The sequence below is a fragment of the Columba livia genome, chromosome 12 (assembly GCF_036013475.1).
Source record: "Columba livia isolate bColLiv1 breed racing homer chromosome 12, bColLiv1.pat.W.v2, whole genome shotgun sequence".
Lineage (NCBI taxonomy): Eukaryota > Metazoa > Chordata > Aves > Columbiformes > Columbidae > Columba > Columba livia.
The window spans coordinates 18,555,766-18,575,053 of NC_088613.1; the positions used below are offsets into that span (position 1 = coordinate 18,555,766).

The 19,288-nt window shown below is 51.1% G+C and overlaps 1 protein-coding gene across 2 annotated transcripts in view; it reads right to left on the reverse strand.

The window, feature by feature from the left end:
• SLC16A2 (solute carrier family 16 member 2) overlaps positions 1–19,288 on the reverse strand; it is a 39,852-nt gene that overhangs the window by 12,648 nt on the left and 7,916 nt on the right. For both annotated transcript variants that reach the window (XM_065078014.1, XM_005512836.4), the window contains one exon: positions 942–1,086. In XM_065078014.1, the coding sequence (XP_064934086.1) occupies positions 942–1,086 (145 nt within the window). The remainder of the gene's footprint in view (positions 1–941; positions 1,087–19,288) is intronic.

Below are 19,288 nucleotides of genomic sequence, written 5' to 3' on the forward strand. Positions count from 1 at the left end.
TGCCCAGCGCGGGCAGGGTGGGCAGGGAGGACCACAGCACAGGCGAGTCGCCCTCTGGGAAACTCGCATTTGTTTTAAAAAACACTCACTTCTTGAAGCATTTTAATTAAAAAAATATTGATCTTAACTGAAACCCAACCCAAAACAGTGTTTTTTATTCAGAAAAACTGAGGAAAATGATGCTTTGGAGGATGTCTCCACAGTGCCTTTGAGACTCCATTTAACAAGTGCTGTATAAAGGACCCCAGAGGTGACCTCTCTTTGCTCCCACAAAGATGCGAATGCTTGGTTGGAAAGATTCTCACAGGGAATCAGGTACACCTGCCATCCAAATGCACATCAGCAAGTGCCTGCCAGCAGAAATTCATGGCGCTGAATCAGCCATGGAAAATGAGGAGCAGTGATTGCCCTGCTCTGCCACAAACATTCAAGCTGGGAACAGCACACACTGCTCCAAACCTCGTTTGCCTTCCCCTCCCTGTCTGCCCTGCATGGAAACTCACTCTTGCCAGGTGTAATCCATCAAATATTATTTTAAGCATTAATTTACTCTCAGTACCACATGTGAAATCGGTTGCAAAGTAGAATGGTTTTGTCCAGGAGTGTCTCTTTGGAGCTGCCTGCGAGAGGCACGCCAACTTCTCACTGCCTGTTTTAAAGATCAAATGAAGGACGTGAGGGCTGAAATCCCATAAAATAAAGCCCCTTGCTCAGGTAAAATTCACTCTCTTGTTATATAAGGACAAAAGAACAACTTGGATCAATTTGGAGAGCACACAGCACATGAACAGCACATGAGCTGTAGGGGTGCCAGGAGACCTCCCATCTGGATGGAAACTATCTGCTTTGCCCCAAAAGGCACCAGCAATGTGTAGATGGGGCAGTTGCAGGGAACAGTGAGGAAGAGGAGCTCGCTGAGGAGCCGGACTCTGCAGCCTTACTTGGTGAAGGAGCTGGAGAGGAGTCCGATGAAGGCGATGGTAGCTCCCATGGCTGCCGTGGTCCTGCAGCCAAGCCGGTCGGTGAAGATACTGACGATGGGAGAGCAGAAAAAAATCATGCCCATGGCCAAGGAGCCGACCCATGCTAGGGAGAGAGAAAAAAGGTGACGGTGAGGGCGGGACATCAAGCGGGTGCCAAGAAGAGAACAACCAGGGCCCAAGTACAGCTTTGAAGCTGGTCTTGGTAGGGAAGCAGCCCCATCACATCATTAATTAACAGTGCAGCTAATAAATAGCATGGTTTCCACACACGCTGCCCACTGGCATCATAATCAGGGCGTGAGCTGCAGCATCTCACTGTTCACCCATGTGGTGGAGGCATGGCCAGGTTTTCCTTTCATTCCCCTCCACTGGGCTCATACGTGTCCTAGGGAAATCACTGAATTTTCAATGCTTTTTTCTAATGGCCCTTGCTGTGCATGTAATGATGCCTCCACTGATGCTGTTTCCACAGGGGGCATCTCCACGACCAAAAGGCCCCTGAACTCCTCAGAGCCCTCTGCTCTGAGGCTTCGGCTGTGAAGAGTTTCATATCCTGAGTTACAGCTCTGCATTTCAAGGTACCACACTCATCCGTCACTGCTCCCCAGAGCCAGGACATCTCCCCCTTGCCCCACGTTCAGTGGGGACTTCTTGTTGTGCCAGCTTGAATTGCATTCGCATCACCCTGCCAGGCAATGCCCAAGTAGGACCATGATCTCATGTCTCCTTCCAACCCATCTCTGGAGAAAACCACTGTCTGGCAGGCTCTCTTTTTTCAGGAACTTTTATGATTTGCAGATTATTTCAGCCTGTCTTCTCTGTCTTCTTCTGAGAAAAAAACTCTCAGTTTACCAGCTCTGAGGAGGAGCAAGAGGCCCCTTCATGAGGCACAGCAGGATGGATGGACAGACAAGGGGACCCGAGCCCTACCCTGGCACCCAACTGGGGGCATCTTCTGGAGCATCTCCCAGCTACAGGCACTGTCTCTTGGCTGCCAAGCGCAACTTGCCCCACACAGACCGCAGGACATGTGCTCCTTGCTTTTTTTATTCCTCCCCTTCTTTTTTTTCACCCAAAGCAATCACTCTGCGAACCCTTTCAGCGCAGCCCTGCACAATAACAACCCTGTCCTTCAAGAGCCATGAGATTTTTCAGAAAATAGCCAGGTCCCTATTAAAAGCAAATCCCAGCTATAAAACAGCCTCTCCAACCTCTGCTTTTCAAAAAAGGACCACACAAAGAAGCCCTTGCTAGCCTGGGAAGAACTGACCCTTCCAAATTAATTATAAGTTCGCAAGGATCCAATTTACTCCGAAGTCTTCCTTAATAAATGCAGAGTGGAGCAATAAGAAGGAAAGCAGAGGCTGTGCAGGAACCTCGTGGGATTCGCTGGGCTCTTGTCTTGACATCAGGCAAAATGAAAAAGGGTGAGGGAGAGGGACAGGGCCCCCCTCTCTGGCTGATTTTCTTGGTTATAAACACAAGGCACAGTGTAATGTAAGTCCTTCTAACAAGATTAGGTGGCATGGCTCCAACGAGCCGTCCAAAACAACTCCAAGAGAGGGCGAGGGGTGGGAGTAAAGCCAAGATGGGAAAGGCTCGTTAAATTGGATAATATACTTCCAGAAATGTTCCTTCTACTCCAGCCAAGGCAGTAAAACGTTAGATGGCCCCATCATGTTTGAAGTTTGTTATTTTTGGAAATTACTTTAAGAAATGCGGAAATAAAAGCATAAAGCAAAGTATTAAATTTAAAGGGCTAGATTCTGATCTTAATAACCTGGGGATTTACATGCAAATAAGCAGTATCAATCTCTGGCCCCAAAAATGCACACTCACCTGCAGAGATCAAAGCAAACCTAGGGCGAGAGGCTCAGCAACGGGCACTTAAAAGCTCCTCCAGCTTTGGGTTTGTAAAAAGGAGATATCACTCAATTAAAATCAGTAAACACACAAAAAAAAGAGTCTCGTGGCAAATTGCTCTACCTTAAAGAAAGGGCTTACCACAAGCAATGAATAAAAATAGGCTTGGGGAAGAACATCAAGTTAAAATTAGTAAGAACAATAGCCTCACTTCCAGAGCGGGGTTTTGTCTTCCCAGCACTTCCCAGTGCAGCCCCGGGAAGCCGGTAGGGCTGGGCGAGCTCCAGTGCTGGGAGGAACCCTTGGCAAAATCTGGGGGACAAGAAAGCCCCCAGCTCCAGTCCCGGTGCGATTCACCCCAAAACAGCTCCTGGAGAAGCACGATTTACCCCCCTGTTTTAACCCCAGTGCAACGGTGGTTATCTTCTGTCCCCTGGGTCAGGGCAAGGCTGGAGGAAAGCCATGGCAGAAACCCGTGGGTTGGGACAAAAACAGGGTTCAGGTGAAGTGTAGCCCCAAACCTGCCCTCCAGACATGGAGCTGGAATGCCTGGATCTGCTCCAGGGGATGAAGGGTTTGCTTTTGGCAACTCATGTAATGTGTTATGGAAGTTTCTCCTGGACTTTCCTGGACATGAAGGGCAGAGGCAGCTGTTCCTCCGGTGGAAACCAGACAGGGCTTAACCAGCCTGAGTCAGGCTTCCCTTCGGCAGCTCCTCAGATGCTGGAGAAGTTACAACTTGATTTGAAACCCAGAGGAAAAATAAAAAAAGGGGAATCTCTGCTTCTGATTTCCACAAGGTTTGGATGAGACTGTTAATTCCTAGCTCAGCCACACCTCGCAACCCTCTGTGGCTGATAACCTGGGTAAGATATTGAAATACAAAAAGACAAGCCCCCACAAGAGGCACGAAGCCTTATCAGCCATGCAGTGTGATCAAGCAGATCCTAAAAGAAATGATGGACTGAATCCAGCTGAGGATGGGGCTGGAACGAGCTCAAGAGCTGTGCAGAATTTGGACAGGAGTCTGGTTAAGACTTGATCAAGTCTTGAGGTGCTGTAAGTCCAACCATCTCCTGGAAGTGCCAGCTGAAGGGGCTGATTTTGGAGCTGTCACAGTGGGATCCAGCTGGCAATGGCCAAGAAACCACCTCTCCAAGGGATGCATGTGCAGAAAACACCAATGGCTTCAGAAAATGCCCTTTTAGTTAAAAAGATACATTTAAAGCACTCTCCTTTTGCAAGAGGGAGTGAAGATGACCTCTGATTTGGGGGCTAGGGGATGGCAGCAGCCCAAGCTGCCACCTGAGCCCAGGCCACCTGCAGCCTCGTATTCCTCTAGAGCTGATGGGACCTTCCTGGTGGTCCTGAGGATGTTCTGGGCTATGGGAAGAGCCCATCATAGGGCTGGTGCCCCTTTGCTGGAGCAGAAAGTTTGACCAAGAAGAGCCAAACTGTTGGCCTATGGCAGATCCAAACTGTTGGCCCATGGCAGATCCAAAGCAATATGGTCTTAAACACAGACAGGGTTGAAGATCTCCAGGGAGAACAGAGTGGATGTGGGTAACATGGCCAAGCTGAGCTGTCCTCACTCACTGCTCACTCTGGGCTCAAGACAGAGTAAAAGCTGTGTAGGTCACGCATCTGCCCACCAGCCCTACACCATCCAGCTATGTCCATGATGGAGGAGCTCTGGGACCAGGTGTGCCTTGGCCACCACGTCCTCATGGCTGTGGGTGACACCGCTGCTGGGGACCCTGTGGCAGAGGAGTAGGGTCAGGACCTGCAATGGGGTTGGCAAAGCTGAGGGGCCAGGGAGGGCTGTGAACACCACGTTTGCGTGTTCATGGCAGCAAGAGGTGGGCAGGGCCCCTGTCCTACGTGCCAGACATCAGATGAGCTTTCTTTCCAGCAGGGCCATCCCAAAAGAAGCCTAGAATCATAGAATAGTTTGAGTTGGAAGGGACCTTCAAAGCTCATCCAGTGCTACCTCTGCCGTGAGCAGGGACATCTTCACCAGCTCAGGTTGCTCAGAGCCCCATCCAGCCTGGCCTGGGAAGTCTCCAGGAATGGGGCATCCACCACCTCTCTGGCCAACATGGGTCAGTGTCTCAACACCCTCATTGTAAATAATGTCTTCCTCATGTCTAACCTGGGTGTCTCCTCCTCTAGTTCAAACCCATCACCCCTTGTCCTATCGCAACAGGCCTTTCTAAAAAGTCTGTCCCCAAAAGGATGAAAAGCTCCTTCCTTGCCAGTATTTTCCTGAGCATAAAAAGATTTCGGAGCGCTGTGGAGCAGAGCAAAGTGAGAAACAGCACGGTAAAATGTCCCCACTACAAGACACAGATCCAAATGCCCACAGAATTTAGCACATTGTTTCAAAAACCATCATTAAAAAGTCATACTGCATAATACTTGTAGCTGAACCTATTTGTTCCTTTAAAAATGTGTCCCCAGGGAAAGAGAAGGAAGGGACGTTGCTCTCAGCTGTGCTTCCCCGCTGACCCAAGTACCCTGGGCTGGAGGGATCAAGGACCAGGAGGTGACCTCAGATCCGCCGCTGGAGGAAGTGTCTTCCCTCGCTTCCCGCGGCTTCTCCCGCTCGGGTCGCATGGCCAGGACAGGGCGGCTACTGGAGGGGACAAGGACATGCTGCAGAGGATCACCTCACCATGGCATTTGGCATTTCTTGGAGGAGAAATGGGTCAGCCAAAGGTATTTTGCCTCCATCTCCCCATCTGTACTGCTCCTCCAAGAAATAAGTTATTTCTTGACTTGTGCATTCTGGTGGCAGGGAAGCTCTGCTGCCCCGACAAACCTCACCACGCATCTTCAAAGCCCTTTCCAGCTTCCTTTTCAGGTGGCCTGGGAGCCCAAGCAAACTGGTGGCCCTGCCCACGCAGACGCCATGGGGAAGGGGTCAGCTGTGACTCCCATTTCACAGAGCTAATGTGTGCTGTCCGGAGCACATCTGCAATGGAAATGAAACAGCTGTTTCATCTTGTGCCCATAAAACACAATTTGCGTCATCCTCTTGCTTGCTCAAAGTTAAGCCTGACTTGTTCCCGACAGTTCAGCCTTATGTCTTCAACACCCCCCGCAGACCGAGCACATCCCAGGGAGGGTTGGTCAAGGCTTAAATAAAGGCAGATGCAAAGCCACATCTGAGGAGGTCACCACGACGCACAGCAGGAAGGGAAACTAAGCTAAAGAGCAGCAAACAGAAGCTCGGGAGCAGCAAACCAAAGCTGAGGAGCAGCAAACCAAAGCTGGGGTGCAGCCAGGCTCCTCTGGACGGGAGGTGGTGGTGCGGTGCAGTGGCAGCTACTGTGCATCACGTGCAGCTAAAAGCCAGATAAACTCACTAATTGTATTGCAAGCCCTGCTTAGTACCATACCCTAAAGCTTCAGAACAAAGTCCTCCTTTATCAGGTTTGGCTGACTTCTCCCCGCTCCCTCCTCTCGAAAACAATTCCAAAATAGCCTGAAAATTGGAATAAATGGAATTATTCAGAGGAATTAGTCAAGGCCAGGTCTGACTAAAGACCCTTTCAGGGTCCCATGTGTGGCAGTACTAGGAAAGAATAAGGAAAAATGTGAATATTGTAGGAGAATTGGCAGCTACTGTCACCATGCCATGGTCCCATGACCACGGATAACACAACAGCTTCTCAGACACCAGACCCAGCAAGCGTCCATCCAGTCTTTGCAATAGGAGACTTGTAAAAAATCAATTTTTAACTTGTTCATGAGCATAGGGCACTGGAGTAGAGTAGGCTGGGAAGGTACTTTGCTTTAAAAATCCACCATGTCTCTCATGATCAGGCTTCTCTGCCTTCTCTCGCTCTCAAGGACGCAGGAGACATTTAAGAGATGATGCCCAGGCCACCTCTGATAACCACTAAGTGACAGACATCAGCTTATGTGAGAGAAAAGCCCCAATATTAGCTGCCCTGTGGCCACGTTAAGTACAGATGGAGACAAATCTGTGGTTTTGCTTGGCAAGCAGCAGGTGCGGAGTGTTTGCCTGAGGTTCCTGTACTGAACGTCTTGGAGAAACTCAGCCCTAGCCACATTATGCACCATTTAATTCCAAAACCATAAAATTCAACCCTGGTTAGAGCAACATGGCGTTGGAGCTTGTGTCTGCGCTGCATCACGTCCTCCCCATTCACAGCCCAGCTCCCGCTTGGCCTCAGAGGCTTCAGAAATGCAAATTCTTGTGAAATCCATCCAAAAGCAACAAGGCAACATGTGCTCTGCAGCTGAACCCCCCCCCCTCTGCTTCCATGTGCCCAGGCTGGATTTTTCTCCCCAGAATTCCCTTCACCAGGACAGGAAGGTTTTTCTTCTCTGCTTTGCCTTCTGGCTTACAATTTTTGAGAGATGATTCACCTACCACACACTCAAGTTACCCAACAAATAGCTATGGTCACAACAACTTCATCTCAACATGGGCTCCCGTCCATCACGTCCCATCCAGACATCTTTCCATGGCCTCCACCCTTGAGGAAGCTGGAGATGTTGCTACTCCAGTCTCTCCTGATGTTGGGTGACTCCAAGGGATGTTGAATTGGACCAAGTTTGCCCATGTCTCATCTCCCCAGATGAGAGCCTAGGGATGCATGTCCAGAGGGCAGAACTTGGGGTTCAACTGCTGTTGGGCAAAACGAGCGCCCTGACACAGCTCGTGCCTGAATGAGCAGGCAGAGCCTCTTAATATTGGGGGGAATAAAACCCACATCCCAGGGGCGAGTGTTCCCTCATTGAACTGCACTGTCAAACACCCCACCAGCCCCTGGCTGTGTTTTAATACAGCAATTTTACAAAAGTTCCATTTTAATTGGTGAAAATTCCCTCCTCCCGCCCGCAGAGTGCCAATCTGTAATTAGCCTTTCATGTAAAAACGATGTTTATTCCTGACGGAGTTTATCTTGGCACAAACACGCACTCTGAAATGTGCACACATTTGAAGACTCAAACCCTGCATTTAATTCTCTATCTGCTTGTTAATCCTCATTGTTCCCAAGCCCGTTTTCAAAACACACCCACTGGGTGAAGAAAGCATTTTTATATATATATATATATATATATATATATATATATTTAAAAAACCCTTACAGCATCAGGAACACCATCAGCGAGTGCAGCATCACAGGCACCAGCCTGGGGTCTGGCTGCCCCACAGCTCCCAATGCTCACCCAAACACACCGTGCCAATCCCAGAAGCCTTTTGTCCTGATTTTCTTCCTTATTTTTTTTTTTTTTTTAGTATAACTGTTCTCCCCAGCTGTGATGTCTATCAGATGTTCCCTCTGCAATGCAGTCACTCACCTGAAGGACACGAGCCTCCGTGTTTGTTTGGCAGCTCTACAGTGGTAGGGTGAGCAAAGCATTGTGGGGGAACCATCACCAGCCCCCAACCCTGTTTTGGAGAACCCACCCCCAGTGAGGCAAGTAGATGGGGGCTAGACCCCCAAGTTTCATGATTCCTGGGCTTAATTTGCAGTAATTTGAGAGATACATGCTCCTCACATGCAGCAGCCACATCTGGTGCAGCAGCTCGGGGCTGGAGCAGCAGCCCCCAGGGACATCCCAGCTGGGACTGGCTGAATGAAGCAGACCAGGAGTCTTCTTCCATCCAGCCCCAAGCACAGATGGCAGCATGGGACCCATCAAAGAGAGTGGGGAGCATCGGGGGGTCCTGAGCAGATGCCAGTGTCTGCTCCAGGTTGCCCCGCTCTGGGTGACCACATTGCTTCCAAAGGGGTAATAAACACAATATCTGCCTTATAAAGTGATATAGAGTAAAGGGTCAGGGTTTGGATCAGAGTGACAGTCAAGGTTAGGGTCAGGAGTAGAGTCAGGGTCGGTGTTAGGGTTTGGGTCAAGACGAGGGTCATGGCCAGGGTTTGGGTTAGGGTCAGGGCTATGGTCAAGGCTTAGGGTTAGGTTTAGTGGGCCTGGTTCTCCCCAGCCCAATGCACCTTGACAGGTTAGGGGTTCCTCCAGGCTCCATGTGCTGCCTCCTCACGCTGTGTTTTTGGGGAATGTTCCCACTGCTGGAGCCAGGCAGGTCCTGGAGCCAATGCAAATGATTAACTGTGGCAGGACAGTGTGGGTCAGCTGTGAACCCAGACGCTGGCTGCTGCATGTCAGAAATTTTACACCTTTGGAAAAGCCATGACCTGACCAAACTTCACCGGGCTTTTATTAAGATTAAACTCCTCCAGTCACTTGTACAAGTGCGTGAAGGGCTCGCTTGGGGACAGCCCAGCACTCCCACCCTGCCACGGCCATCCTCCAATGCTTGACAGGGCAGTGGTGACACTGTTCCTCTTCCCTGAGCCCAAAAATGAGTCATCTCCTCCAAATCCCCACCGTGGCTGCTGCTTTTAACTGGCAGAATTGTACTGGTAACCAGTTCCTGCAGCACACAGATGACTGGGAAGACAGTGCAGCTGGGAGATGAGGATGAAGTAGCTTCAGGAATTCACCCCCGCTGCTTTATTTCCCTTGGAGACCACCAGCACCAAGAGATCGCTCTGCAAAACGTGGTTGTCCATCCAAGGCAAAAACCACTGTGTTTACAAACCAGGCAGGAGGATGCAAGGAGGTGGCACCAGCCACCACCTCCCAGCCTGGGACCCAGTGAGAACTGACACTATTGGGGGGAATACCTGACACCCCAAAAGGGCAGGAGGGTGACTCTGGAGGCACCCCATGCTCACCTTGCACCCCAGCATCCTGCCAGCCATCCCATGCACTTGGCTGTTACAGCATTTCACCGGCTCGGGGCAGCTTGGCTGAATTTGTGATACGCCGCCAGGACACAGAGGTTGTGGCTCCCGGCCAGCACACATCACAAGACAAAGCAGCACCATGGCTCGTGGGCCCAGCCGAGGCCAACAGGATCCTCAGTGTCAAGGTCAGCGGTTCATCTTGCGGCCAGGCACAGCCTCTGTGTGCATCCCTACGGGTGCCTCTGCCCAGCGCAACCTTACCGCTGCAGCTGGCATTGCGTCTTCATCTATATGATGATATTATATCCAAGACATGGCTGCAGAACCCCCCCAAAACCCAACATTATTCCAGCACCTGGGGCATCCCAACTCCTTGATGCCTCAGGGGGAAGATGGGCTACTGGCCCCCAAGCGGAGGCAGGTTGGGTACCCCTCCCAAAACACAGCTGGTGGCCCAAGACTGCTCCATCCCTTGCAAAATCACCGGGTGCTTTTTGTCTCCTCTCTCCCCCCAGAGCGAACCCCGCCTGGGTTGCATTTGGGGACCCTCCGCCTTCTGCAGGGAGGCTGCGGTGAGAAAGGATGCTTTTTTCCAAGCTGGAAGAGACAGAAAAGTTTCCCTCTTTGCCAAATTTCTCCCAAGCCATCTTCTGTTTCCCATTAACGGTGAGAAGAAACCCTCAAGCCTGGGTCTGTGCTCCTCCCATTGCAAGTCCCATGGGCAATTGTCAACATCCCAGTAAAAAAGGAGAATTAAACCCACCTGACCTGGCTGGCCATGATGCAGGGACCCGCAGAGCAAGGACTGGCAACGGATGGAAAACAACCCCCCTGCTCTGCTTTTACATCTCCCCCACAGACAGTTTTTCAACTCCAGTTGCTGGCAAGAGCCAGGCTGATCCCAGTTGAATTCCTTCCAATTACCAGCAAATAAATAGCAGTTAAATGGAGGGAAAGAGAAAAACACCCTTTTTTTCCAAAGGAAAAACAAAGAGGCTGGGGAAAATAAATGGAGACTAAATGTTGGGCTGGTCATACGCTCATGAAGATCTTTTTCCCCTCTGGTTTGTGTACTTGACAGCCTTCTCTTTCAGTTAATTAAGGGATACTCAGAAAGAAAAATACTTCCAGCCCTTTGCCAAGGCTGACCATTAAGGGGAGAGTCATAGCATGCTTGAGCCCAAACCCAAGAGCCCTGACCACAGCTCCTCCATCCAGCCCAGCCACTTAAACCACCGTTTTTCAGACAAAAAGGTGCAGTTGCAGGACATCTACAGTCTCCTCCCAACCTCTTCTCCAAACCCTCTGGTGACAGGCATCTCAAACCTTCTCTAGGCAAGGGCTGGCTCTTCTTGCATTCCAAGTATTTCTCCCAACCAACACCCTTCTTGCTGCAAAATTTCAAAGCATGGCTTTGCAGCCTGTCCCTCACCAGACAGAGAAAGCAGCTTATTACCTTTTTAGCAACCTTATAGGGAGCTGAAGGCAGTGATGCACCTCCTTCCTCTAACAGGAACAACCCCAGTCCAGGCTTCTGTGCTGATGGCTCTGCATCACAGCATCCTCCGCTCCCATTACCCCCAGCCGGTATAAACCTCACAGACCGCCCCCAAAAATGCTGCAGCAACCTCAGCCTGAACCCCCCTGGGGCAAGCGCCCTGAAACAGAGAGCACTGGGGCGGTAGCGATGCCTCCTCCACAGCACACGACCAGAGCCGTCTGCTCAAATGTTATCAAAATATTTCAGTTATGTTACTTATTTGCTTACACCCAACAAGGCCCCAATTTCCCCGAAAACAAAGTCCACCCAATACCAGACTATAGATAGGGCTGGAAGTATGAAAGGGAAAATTTAGGCAGCTGCTGCGGGCGCTTTCCGAAGGGAGGCCCCTCTCCAGGCTGTGCCAGTCAGCTTTTAAGTTGGCTTTTAAGTTGTTTTGCCCCCAAGCTTTGTTCACAAAGGAGATAACACCTCCCTGCAATGGCTTCTTCTGTCTGGGCTCTCCCACCACTGTTGGTGCATCCCTGGGCTGGTCCCAGTGCTCACCCCCAGCCCAAACCCTCCGCAGCGCAAGGGATGGCACAAGGTGATGACCAACCACAGCGGAGGACCCACCAGGGAGCCTGTTCCCTTGAACGAGTATCTTTAAAAATCAAAATAAGCTAGGAAAAGCTGTCTATAAGCAGGTTGAGCAGAGCTCTTGAGTGGGCACACAGCCAGGGCAATATCCCGGGCTGCCCCAGCCATGTCCGTGCAGCAAAACCTGGTGGTCATTGGGAAATTATTTCCTTCTCTGATGCAGAAGAGCTTCCCCTGGGTCTCCAGAACGGAGACATTAACACCTTTGGATAGAGCTCCTGAAGCCTGCTGATGGTGGGGAAAAAAATCCCCGAACAATGCAAGACTTGTCTATCATCATTAAACCACACACCCAGGAGCCAAAAGAGGGGTGAAATATCCATGTGATTTTAATCTCTTGGAGTTTCCTTACATTAAAGCACACACTTGAGAACACCTGGATATCTCAAAAAAATAGACCATGCTGTAATTAAGCAAATCCAATAGCTAAAGGAAACTGAAGAACAGCAATATTTTATTTAACTTTTTCCTCGACAAGAAACAGGTTATACCCCTTTGCCAATGGGCTGTTACTTTTGGCTGACCTGCTCTCATTTGAAAGTTTTTCAGACACCGGGTGGCTTCGGCAGCCACCCCGCAGTGCGGGGAAGGGCCAGCCCTGCCCTTTGATGCTTTGGGCGGATGGAGAAAAGCCACGGCCGAAGCATCAGAGTTTCCTGTGTGGGACGGTACCCAGCCCCACGGTTCCCATCAGCATCTCGGGAACCCAGCCCCAAGCCCTCCAGCTCCTGTCGGTGCACCTTGAGTGGGGATCCATAAAACATATATACACACACACATATATATATGTGCATACATATGCCCATATGCATCTATGTATACACAGACATATACATATATATTAAAAAAGCAACCCCCTGAGGTCTTTAGCCCACACAAGGGTGGCTTCCCCTGAGCCCCGCAATGTTTAACGAGACCGAGGGGAGCCGGGGACAGCCCGTATCATTTAAAGTGCCTCGGCAGCAAAGTGCCCCGTGAAACATTAATGCGCTTCCCTGGAGAAATGCTTTTGCTTTTTGCTGCATCAAGGCCTTTGAAATCAGAATAAATAACAGGGCAGGTTAATGAAGGTTTCTATCAGTTACTGGGTAAGTTTTGGTCGCTCTATGATTCAGGTTTAGAAACCAGGGAGCCATGGAAATACTGCATTTTGGGGTAGGAATTCAAAATACCCTGATTCCACAGCTGCCAGGCATGGGATTGCTGTAGGTAACACACACCACAGTCCCTGGGCTCATTTTCAAGTACCTGAGTTCAGATTTCTCCCATAAAGCCCATCCATGCCCAGGGGCAAAGGGAAAAGCAGAGGCCAAGCAGGTTCAGCAGTGCAGAGCTGAAGCCCCCTGTGATTTGGGGGTAAGCAATGGTGCGAGAGGCCACGAGCAGCTCTGGGATGCAGACCCCCGGTGTGGGGTGGATCTAACCCTGCCACTCACCCCAGCACCCGACTGTGGAGATCTGTGGGTGAACACAAGTCTACCAGCTATTCCATGACCATCTCTTCACTGACGCATCACAGGATTGCTCAGGGAACGCTCACCTTCCACAGTGACCGCAACATGGGGCTCTCCATTCCCAAGCCATGCCTGGCCACAGCGAGCTGGCTTTGCAAGTGGCTTTACGGATGGGCAGAGCAGGGCCAGGGTCCCAAATGCCACTGTGGAGCCAAGTGTCTGTGCCATGTGCCAGCAACAAAGGAAAGACTGCTGAGACCATGGTAAATCTGCACCATGGGCTCTGCAGCCATGGGGCTGAGCAGAGGCAGCCAACAGCTCTTTACTGCCCATGTAGCCCTTCCCGGGGCAAGAAGGGCTCCCAAACCCCAACTGCTACAGCAGAAGTCACAGCAAAATGTCAAGCCCTTTCTGCTGGCCAAGGAGCAACTCAGAACTGGGGCAACCTCAGGACTGGAGCAGCAAATGCAGCTGAGCTGTGCTCCCCGGCTGCAGCTGAGTAGCAATCACAGGCGACCAGGAGCTGAAATTTCCTTGCCCCCAAAAAAATCTATGCTGTGGCACTGACCAAGTGTAGATGCACTAGGTAGAAAGTGTGGGAGGAAGAGCCCCATTTGCATCCACCACTTGGTCTGACCTGGTCACAAGGCTTCAGTGTGTCAAGGAGCTGGAAAGGGCACAGAGGTGTAAGGGAATGGGGTGATGGAGAAGCTTAATCCCCCCCAACCATGGCTCGGGGAGCTCCCGTGCTGCTGCCAGTCCTGTTGGGCTCCAAGGTGGTGGCTGTGGGTCAGCTGGAGATCACGCATCATTTGCAGAGCCAGGGAGAGGCTCCCTCCTGTCTTGATTGCTAATGAGAGTAATACCAGCTGCTTCTTGCTTAACCAGTCTGACCATCAGGCTGAGCCAAAACTGATTCATTCATAAGAAAATGGAAAAGGAGATCAACTTGTCACCAGCTCTGACTAATGGGGAAACCAGCCAACAACCTGCTGCTTGCACACTGGCCCCAGCATCGTGCTTTTTCAGCTTTTCATCATCTTCCCAAATTCAAATGCTCAGATGAAACGTGAGCTTTGCCATGGCATAGCCGAGTGGCGGGTGGCCTGAGTGACAGAAGAAAGGGCTATCTGCTGCAAAAAGTGCCAGGGAGTCAACATCATCTGTCAATGCCTGACATTTTGCAATACCTAATTCCTGCTTTAGAAGCAGAGAAAATATTAAAACCCCGAAAGACGTTGCTTTTCATGCTGCTCTGCCTGGCGTCATCTTCCCAACACCTTTTTATTGTGGGTTCCCAAAACCCCCCATTTAATCTTCATCCCGAAATAAAAATCTAAGCAACAACCTTCATTGAGCAGAATAACTCCCCGCCACTCTGCTGTAAAAACGTCTTTCTGTTTTTTTTCTGCAGCATGTTTTGATGTGTGGGGCCAATGGGGCACAAACCATGGCGGTGGAGGCTGCAAATGTTGTCCAAAGGGAGAGAAACAAGCTCCAAAATCTAGACTGGGGCTAATCTAGGATGGGCCAGCGAGGGTTAACAGTGAGCCACAGAGGTCAAATCAGGACCCGAAGCACCTCCACTCCCCGGCTGTTTGGATCGTGCTTTGATCGATGAACTGAAGTAGGGCAGAGTTTAACAGCTTCAAAGAAAATAAATAAATAAATTGAAATACATTAAAAAAAAAAAACAAAAAAAACCCAAACAACCAAAGCCCGCTCGTGCTATATCCACGTAGGATTTATTAGCTTTGGGCAGCACATTTGATTTTACATTAATCTCCCTTAATAAAGCCTTCTCCCAAAATGCATATTCACAGAGTCACAGAATGTTAGGGATTGGAAGGGACCTCAAAAGATCATCTAGTCCAATCCCCTCTGCCAGCGCAGCAACACTTAGATGAGGCTAAATGATATTGCAATGGCCAGGGTCTCCCAGCCAAAAGCCTGAGACACCATCTCTTGTCTCCAGACATCCTGAGTTTTTATCACCTTACCCTTCAGATGTCAGGACAAACACAGCAAAACTTGAGTTCTTGGTGAGAAACCCACCCTGCATGACTATGGGTCTCAAAAATCTTGATTGTCAAGGCAGAAAATCCCCTGCCAGGCCAGCCTGGGCAGGGAAATGCCCCAGATCCCGACACCAGGAGTGTACAACCGCCTCAATGGTTGCAGGGTTCCAAGGGGACAGCAGAAAGCCGAGATCCTGTGGGTGAGAGACAAGCAGAGCTATAGGTATGAAAAACCTACAAGGGATGGAAACCACATTCCCAAGGTGCAAGGGGGAAGCCATCCAGAAAGTGGTGGACACCACCCCTGTTGGTCTTCACCCTTTCCCCTGCCAAGCTGGTTTCTCCCGACTGTGGGTGAGCTTCCCTGGCATCGGCATGGTCGGCATGGCTTTTATGTGATGCTGAATTTCCCTGCAGGCAGGGCATGCAGTGTGGTACAGGCAGGAGGAACCCTGCAAAGACCTTCTACCTCCAACAGCGATGACGCCGCACTGAGTTTATGAAACAAAACAAAACAAAACACAACAAAACAAAAAACACACAAAAAATAAAACCCCAATACCACCTGATATATTCACGCCTTGGCAACATCCTATCTTGATAACACTCTATTATTATACCCTGCAATTAAGCGATACAGCTATAATTGCTTTATCTGATAGAACTGGGCACAGCAGCAAAGCAGGAGCTGGCCTCTGCACCCCTGTCCCACTGGCAGGGGTGAGTTTGACTTACAGGGCAGATGGCATCACATTGGGCATTTAAAGCCACCCTGTCCAAAAGCATCCTCCTGTTTGGCAGACAGATAGACAGACAGACCATCAGGACTCCACAGCAGCACTCAGCTTCCTTTCTCCAAACCTATGTCAGCAGCATTACCCCTGTGCTACCCAGCTTCCATCTCCGGAGACCTCAGGCGGTACCCAGGGAAAGTGTTAGTGTCCTCCAACCAGGATATCTGGCCAGGATAGAAGCACATAGAATAAAAGGAAAAAACAGCTTTTAATCCACTTGTCCTTTGGGAAGGTAAAAGTGGATGGTGAGGGAATCAAAGTGCAAAACCACATCACCAGCTGCTCCCCAGCCCTCCCTGCTTCAGCATCCCGGGGAGCAGCCCACGGCCACACAGCCGGGAGAGCCAGCCAGTGGCCAGGGCACTTGGAGAGCAGCCCTTCAGTCCAGGATTGGGATCACCCAGCCAACCAGCTGCATCGGGGCACTGGGTTTAGAGGAGGTGACCCCAGTTCCCCAGCCCAGCATCTTGACACGCTGAGCAAAGCTGCACCCAGCAGCTTTCAGGCTGTAATAAATGCAGCTTGGTATTTTCATTCACATGTTCATCACCCCTAAAAGCGCTCTCACAGGCTATGGCAGCCTTTCCAACATGACCAGCCCTGATTTAATTTAATTTTTTTTTTTAAGTTTGGTGTCCCCTGTATCCTGATTCTTGCCACATTTTCAAGTCTTTTGAACATTTCCCAAATACGCCCCAATCCACCCGGGTAGTGAAGCCGCCCGCTCCCCGCACCCCCAGCCCAGTGGCCGCGGTGAGGGGTGCTGGGCCCTGCCGTACCCCCTGCCAGGGCGGGAGCACTCCCGCCCGGGCGAAGCCACAAGAAAGGCCGATGCAAATCGCATCGTTAGCATTCTTTCCGTTTTAATAACCCAAGGTGTTACCAGCAACAGTGTTACTGATTTTTATCTCCGCAGCGCCTTTTAAGAGCTGCAATTTGTTTTTCTTGGAGATCTCATTTTGTTTTATTAAACCTGACACCGAAGAGGGAAAGGAGACATTCTGGGCCCAGAACAAAAATATCCCATTTAAATACGCCGTATTATTTTCTTGGATATGCTTCTCCTTTGACTTTAATTAAGCTCTCCCTGGGCTCGCGAGCTTGGCGTGCTTGGCTTTCAGGAGAATTTAATCCCAGCAAGCTCCCCCCACCCCCAGCGCTCCCCGATTCCATTGCTTACACAAACCTTAAGAAATAAACTGGCTTTTGCTAAAATACATGGATTAGTAGCTGGCCCACCATCAAGAACATCTTGACGTTGCCTCTTCGTCACCAGCTGGCCGTGGAGCAAACACACAGTCCTGGCTGCCCCACTCGCTTTGCTGATACACCCCAAAAGCAGCTTTTATCTCTTATTTCTTTATTCTTTTCTGCCATTTCAATGCTGGATATGGAAAGGGGAGATCTGTCCCTCGTGCCTGACCGTGCCCAAGAGCTGCCTTGGCTATCAGAGGAGGCAGGTTCGCCCACGAGCCCGGCTCCAGTGGCCACAGCACTGCTGCTGAGCCTTGTGCAATCGCACCGGCTGCTGCCGTAATGTCAATAATTGCCCCCCCCACCTCGCCATGGTAGAAGCACTTCAGGATTATTGCAAAGTTAAACACTCCAAAAGTTGGGAAATCCCAGGAGGGAGCTTGTCTGGGCATCATCTGGTGCATACCCATTATGTAATTACCGTCGATTTTTAATCACAGATGATTTTTTTTACATCGGACCCAATTCAGGCTGCACAGGAGGCACAACCTTCACCAAAGAAGCTGCCATTAGATTTGATTTCCACCTCGGCAAGCTCCTGCTGCTTCGCACAAGGTTTGTACAAACCCTCCGGCCGCAACGCCTGACTCCTTGGCAAGCACCAACACACCCGCTCACGCAACATCCCCCCGGGAGCGAAGGATTTCAACTCCCTTTTACGCACAGGATCTGCGGGCGGACAGATTAAGGCCAAGAGGCTGAAAAATAAGCTTTGTTTTGGTGCCTGATGCACAACGGCCAAGAAAGGGGCTTTTGGGGATGCTGCTGCATGGCAGGGGGGAGCCTGCATGCCCTGGGGCCCCATCCCAGTTGGTCCCTGGAGACAGGGTGATAGGTAGGTGTTCTGAGCAGGTTCCATTGCTTCAGAAAGACTGTTTCTCCTCCCTGAGGAGGGCCCCAGCATTTGCCTGGGGCAAACCCCAGCAAGTCAGCCCATGCAGCAAGCACCCGCACCGCCCCGGCAGCACGCGGGGCTTCCCCAACCCGGGAATGTCGGCTGTGACCCCACTGTGCTCTGCATCAGGGCAATCAAGCTAAAAACCATCACTGAGCTGCTAAATCCAAACCCAGAGCCAAAAAGACAGCAAAGACTGGGAGAAACAGAGTCGGGTGAGCTCGCCTCTCCAGCACATCTGGAGACCAGATGCTCCCAAAGCCTGTCTCCATCTCGCACTGAGGTGCCTGCACTGGGACACAGCGCCGGGAGCTGATATTACAGCGGTGTGATGCAATGCTCTTCCATCTGCACCCTGCGGGATGCAGGGATGTAGGTGCGGGATATCCCAGCCTGGAGCTCCCCTGGGGTGTGCAAAGCAAAGGTGCAAAGGGGTGACGGGGCTGAGCTGCCAGCACAACACCCCTGTCATCTCATCAGCCCCATGCGAGCCCAGGAGGTTGCTCAGAGCAGTCTAAGCTGCTCCTTGTGAGGAGGACAGCAGGCGGCAGGGCTGCCAGGCATGCCCGAGACGAGTCCCAGCGAATCAACCCATGACGGGCACAGGGCTGCGACCTGGCAGCCGTTCCCAAGGGCTTTCCCCTGCATTTCTCCCTTCTCCAGCTCAAGGGATGTGCTGGGGGAAGCTGGGAGCTTGTGCATCAAGTGTTTCTTCAGGGATCTGCAAATAACAGGGCAAAGGTGGGGAGGGGGTGGAAAGCCTGAAAATGTGCTGCACCCCTGCCCCGTGGGGTGTGCTTGACAGGCTGAAGCGGCAGCAGGAGCTTTGCTGCCTGCAGCCCATGACGCAGGCAGGCAGCGGTGCAGGCAGGGTGCTGCGGGCAGCCCCACGTCCTGCCTGCCCGGGGCAGCTGGCAGGACCTGTTGTACGAGGTGCCTGGGAGAGATTGGAATGGCTTGCGTCTGTGAGCGTGTTGCAGCAATTCCCAGCACACGTCATGTGGGTTTTGCAACCGCCCCAACTGTCTCGAGATGGATAAACGGAAAAGAGCACGGAATGAACCGAGCTCCCCCATGCCCACAGCAGGCATCAACACAACCCCAGCACAAGAGCTGAGCAGGGTCCCAGGTGATGCCCAGC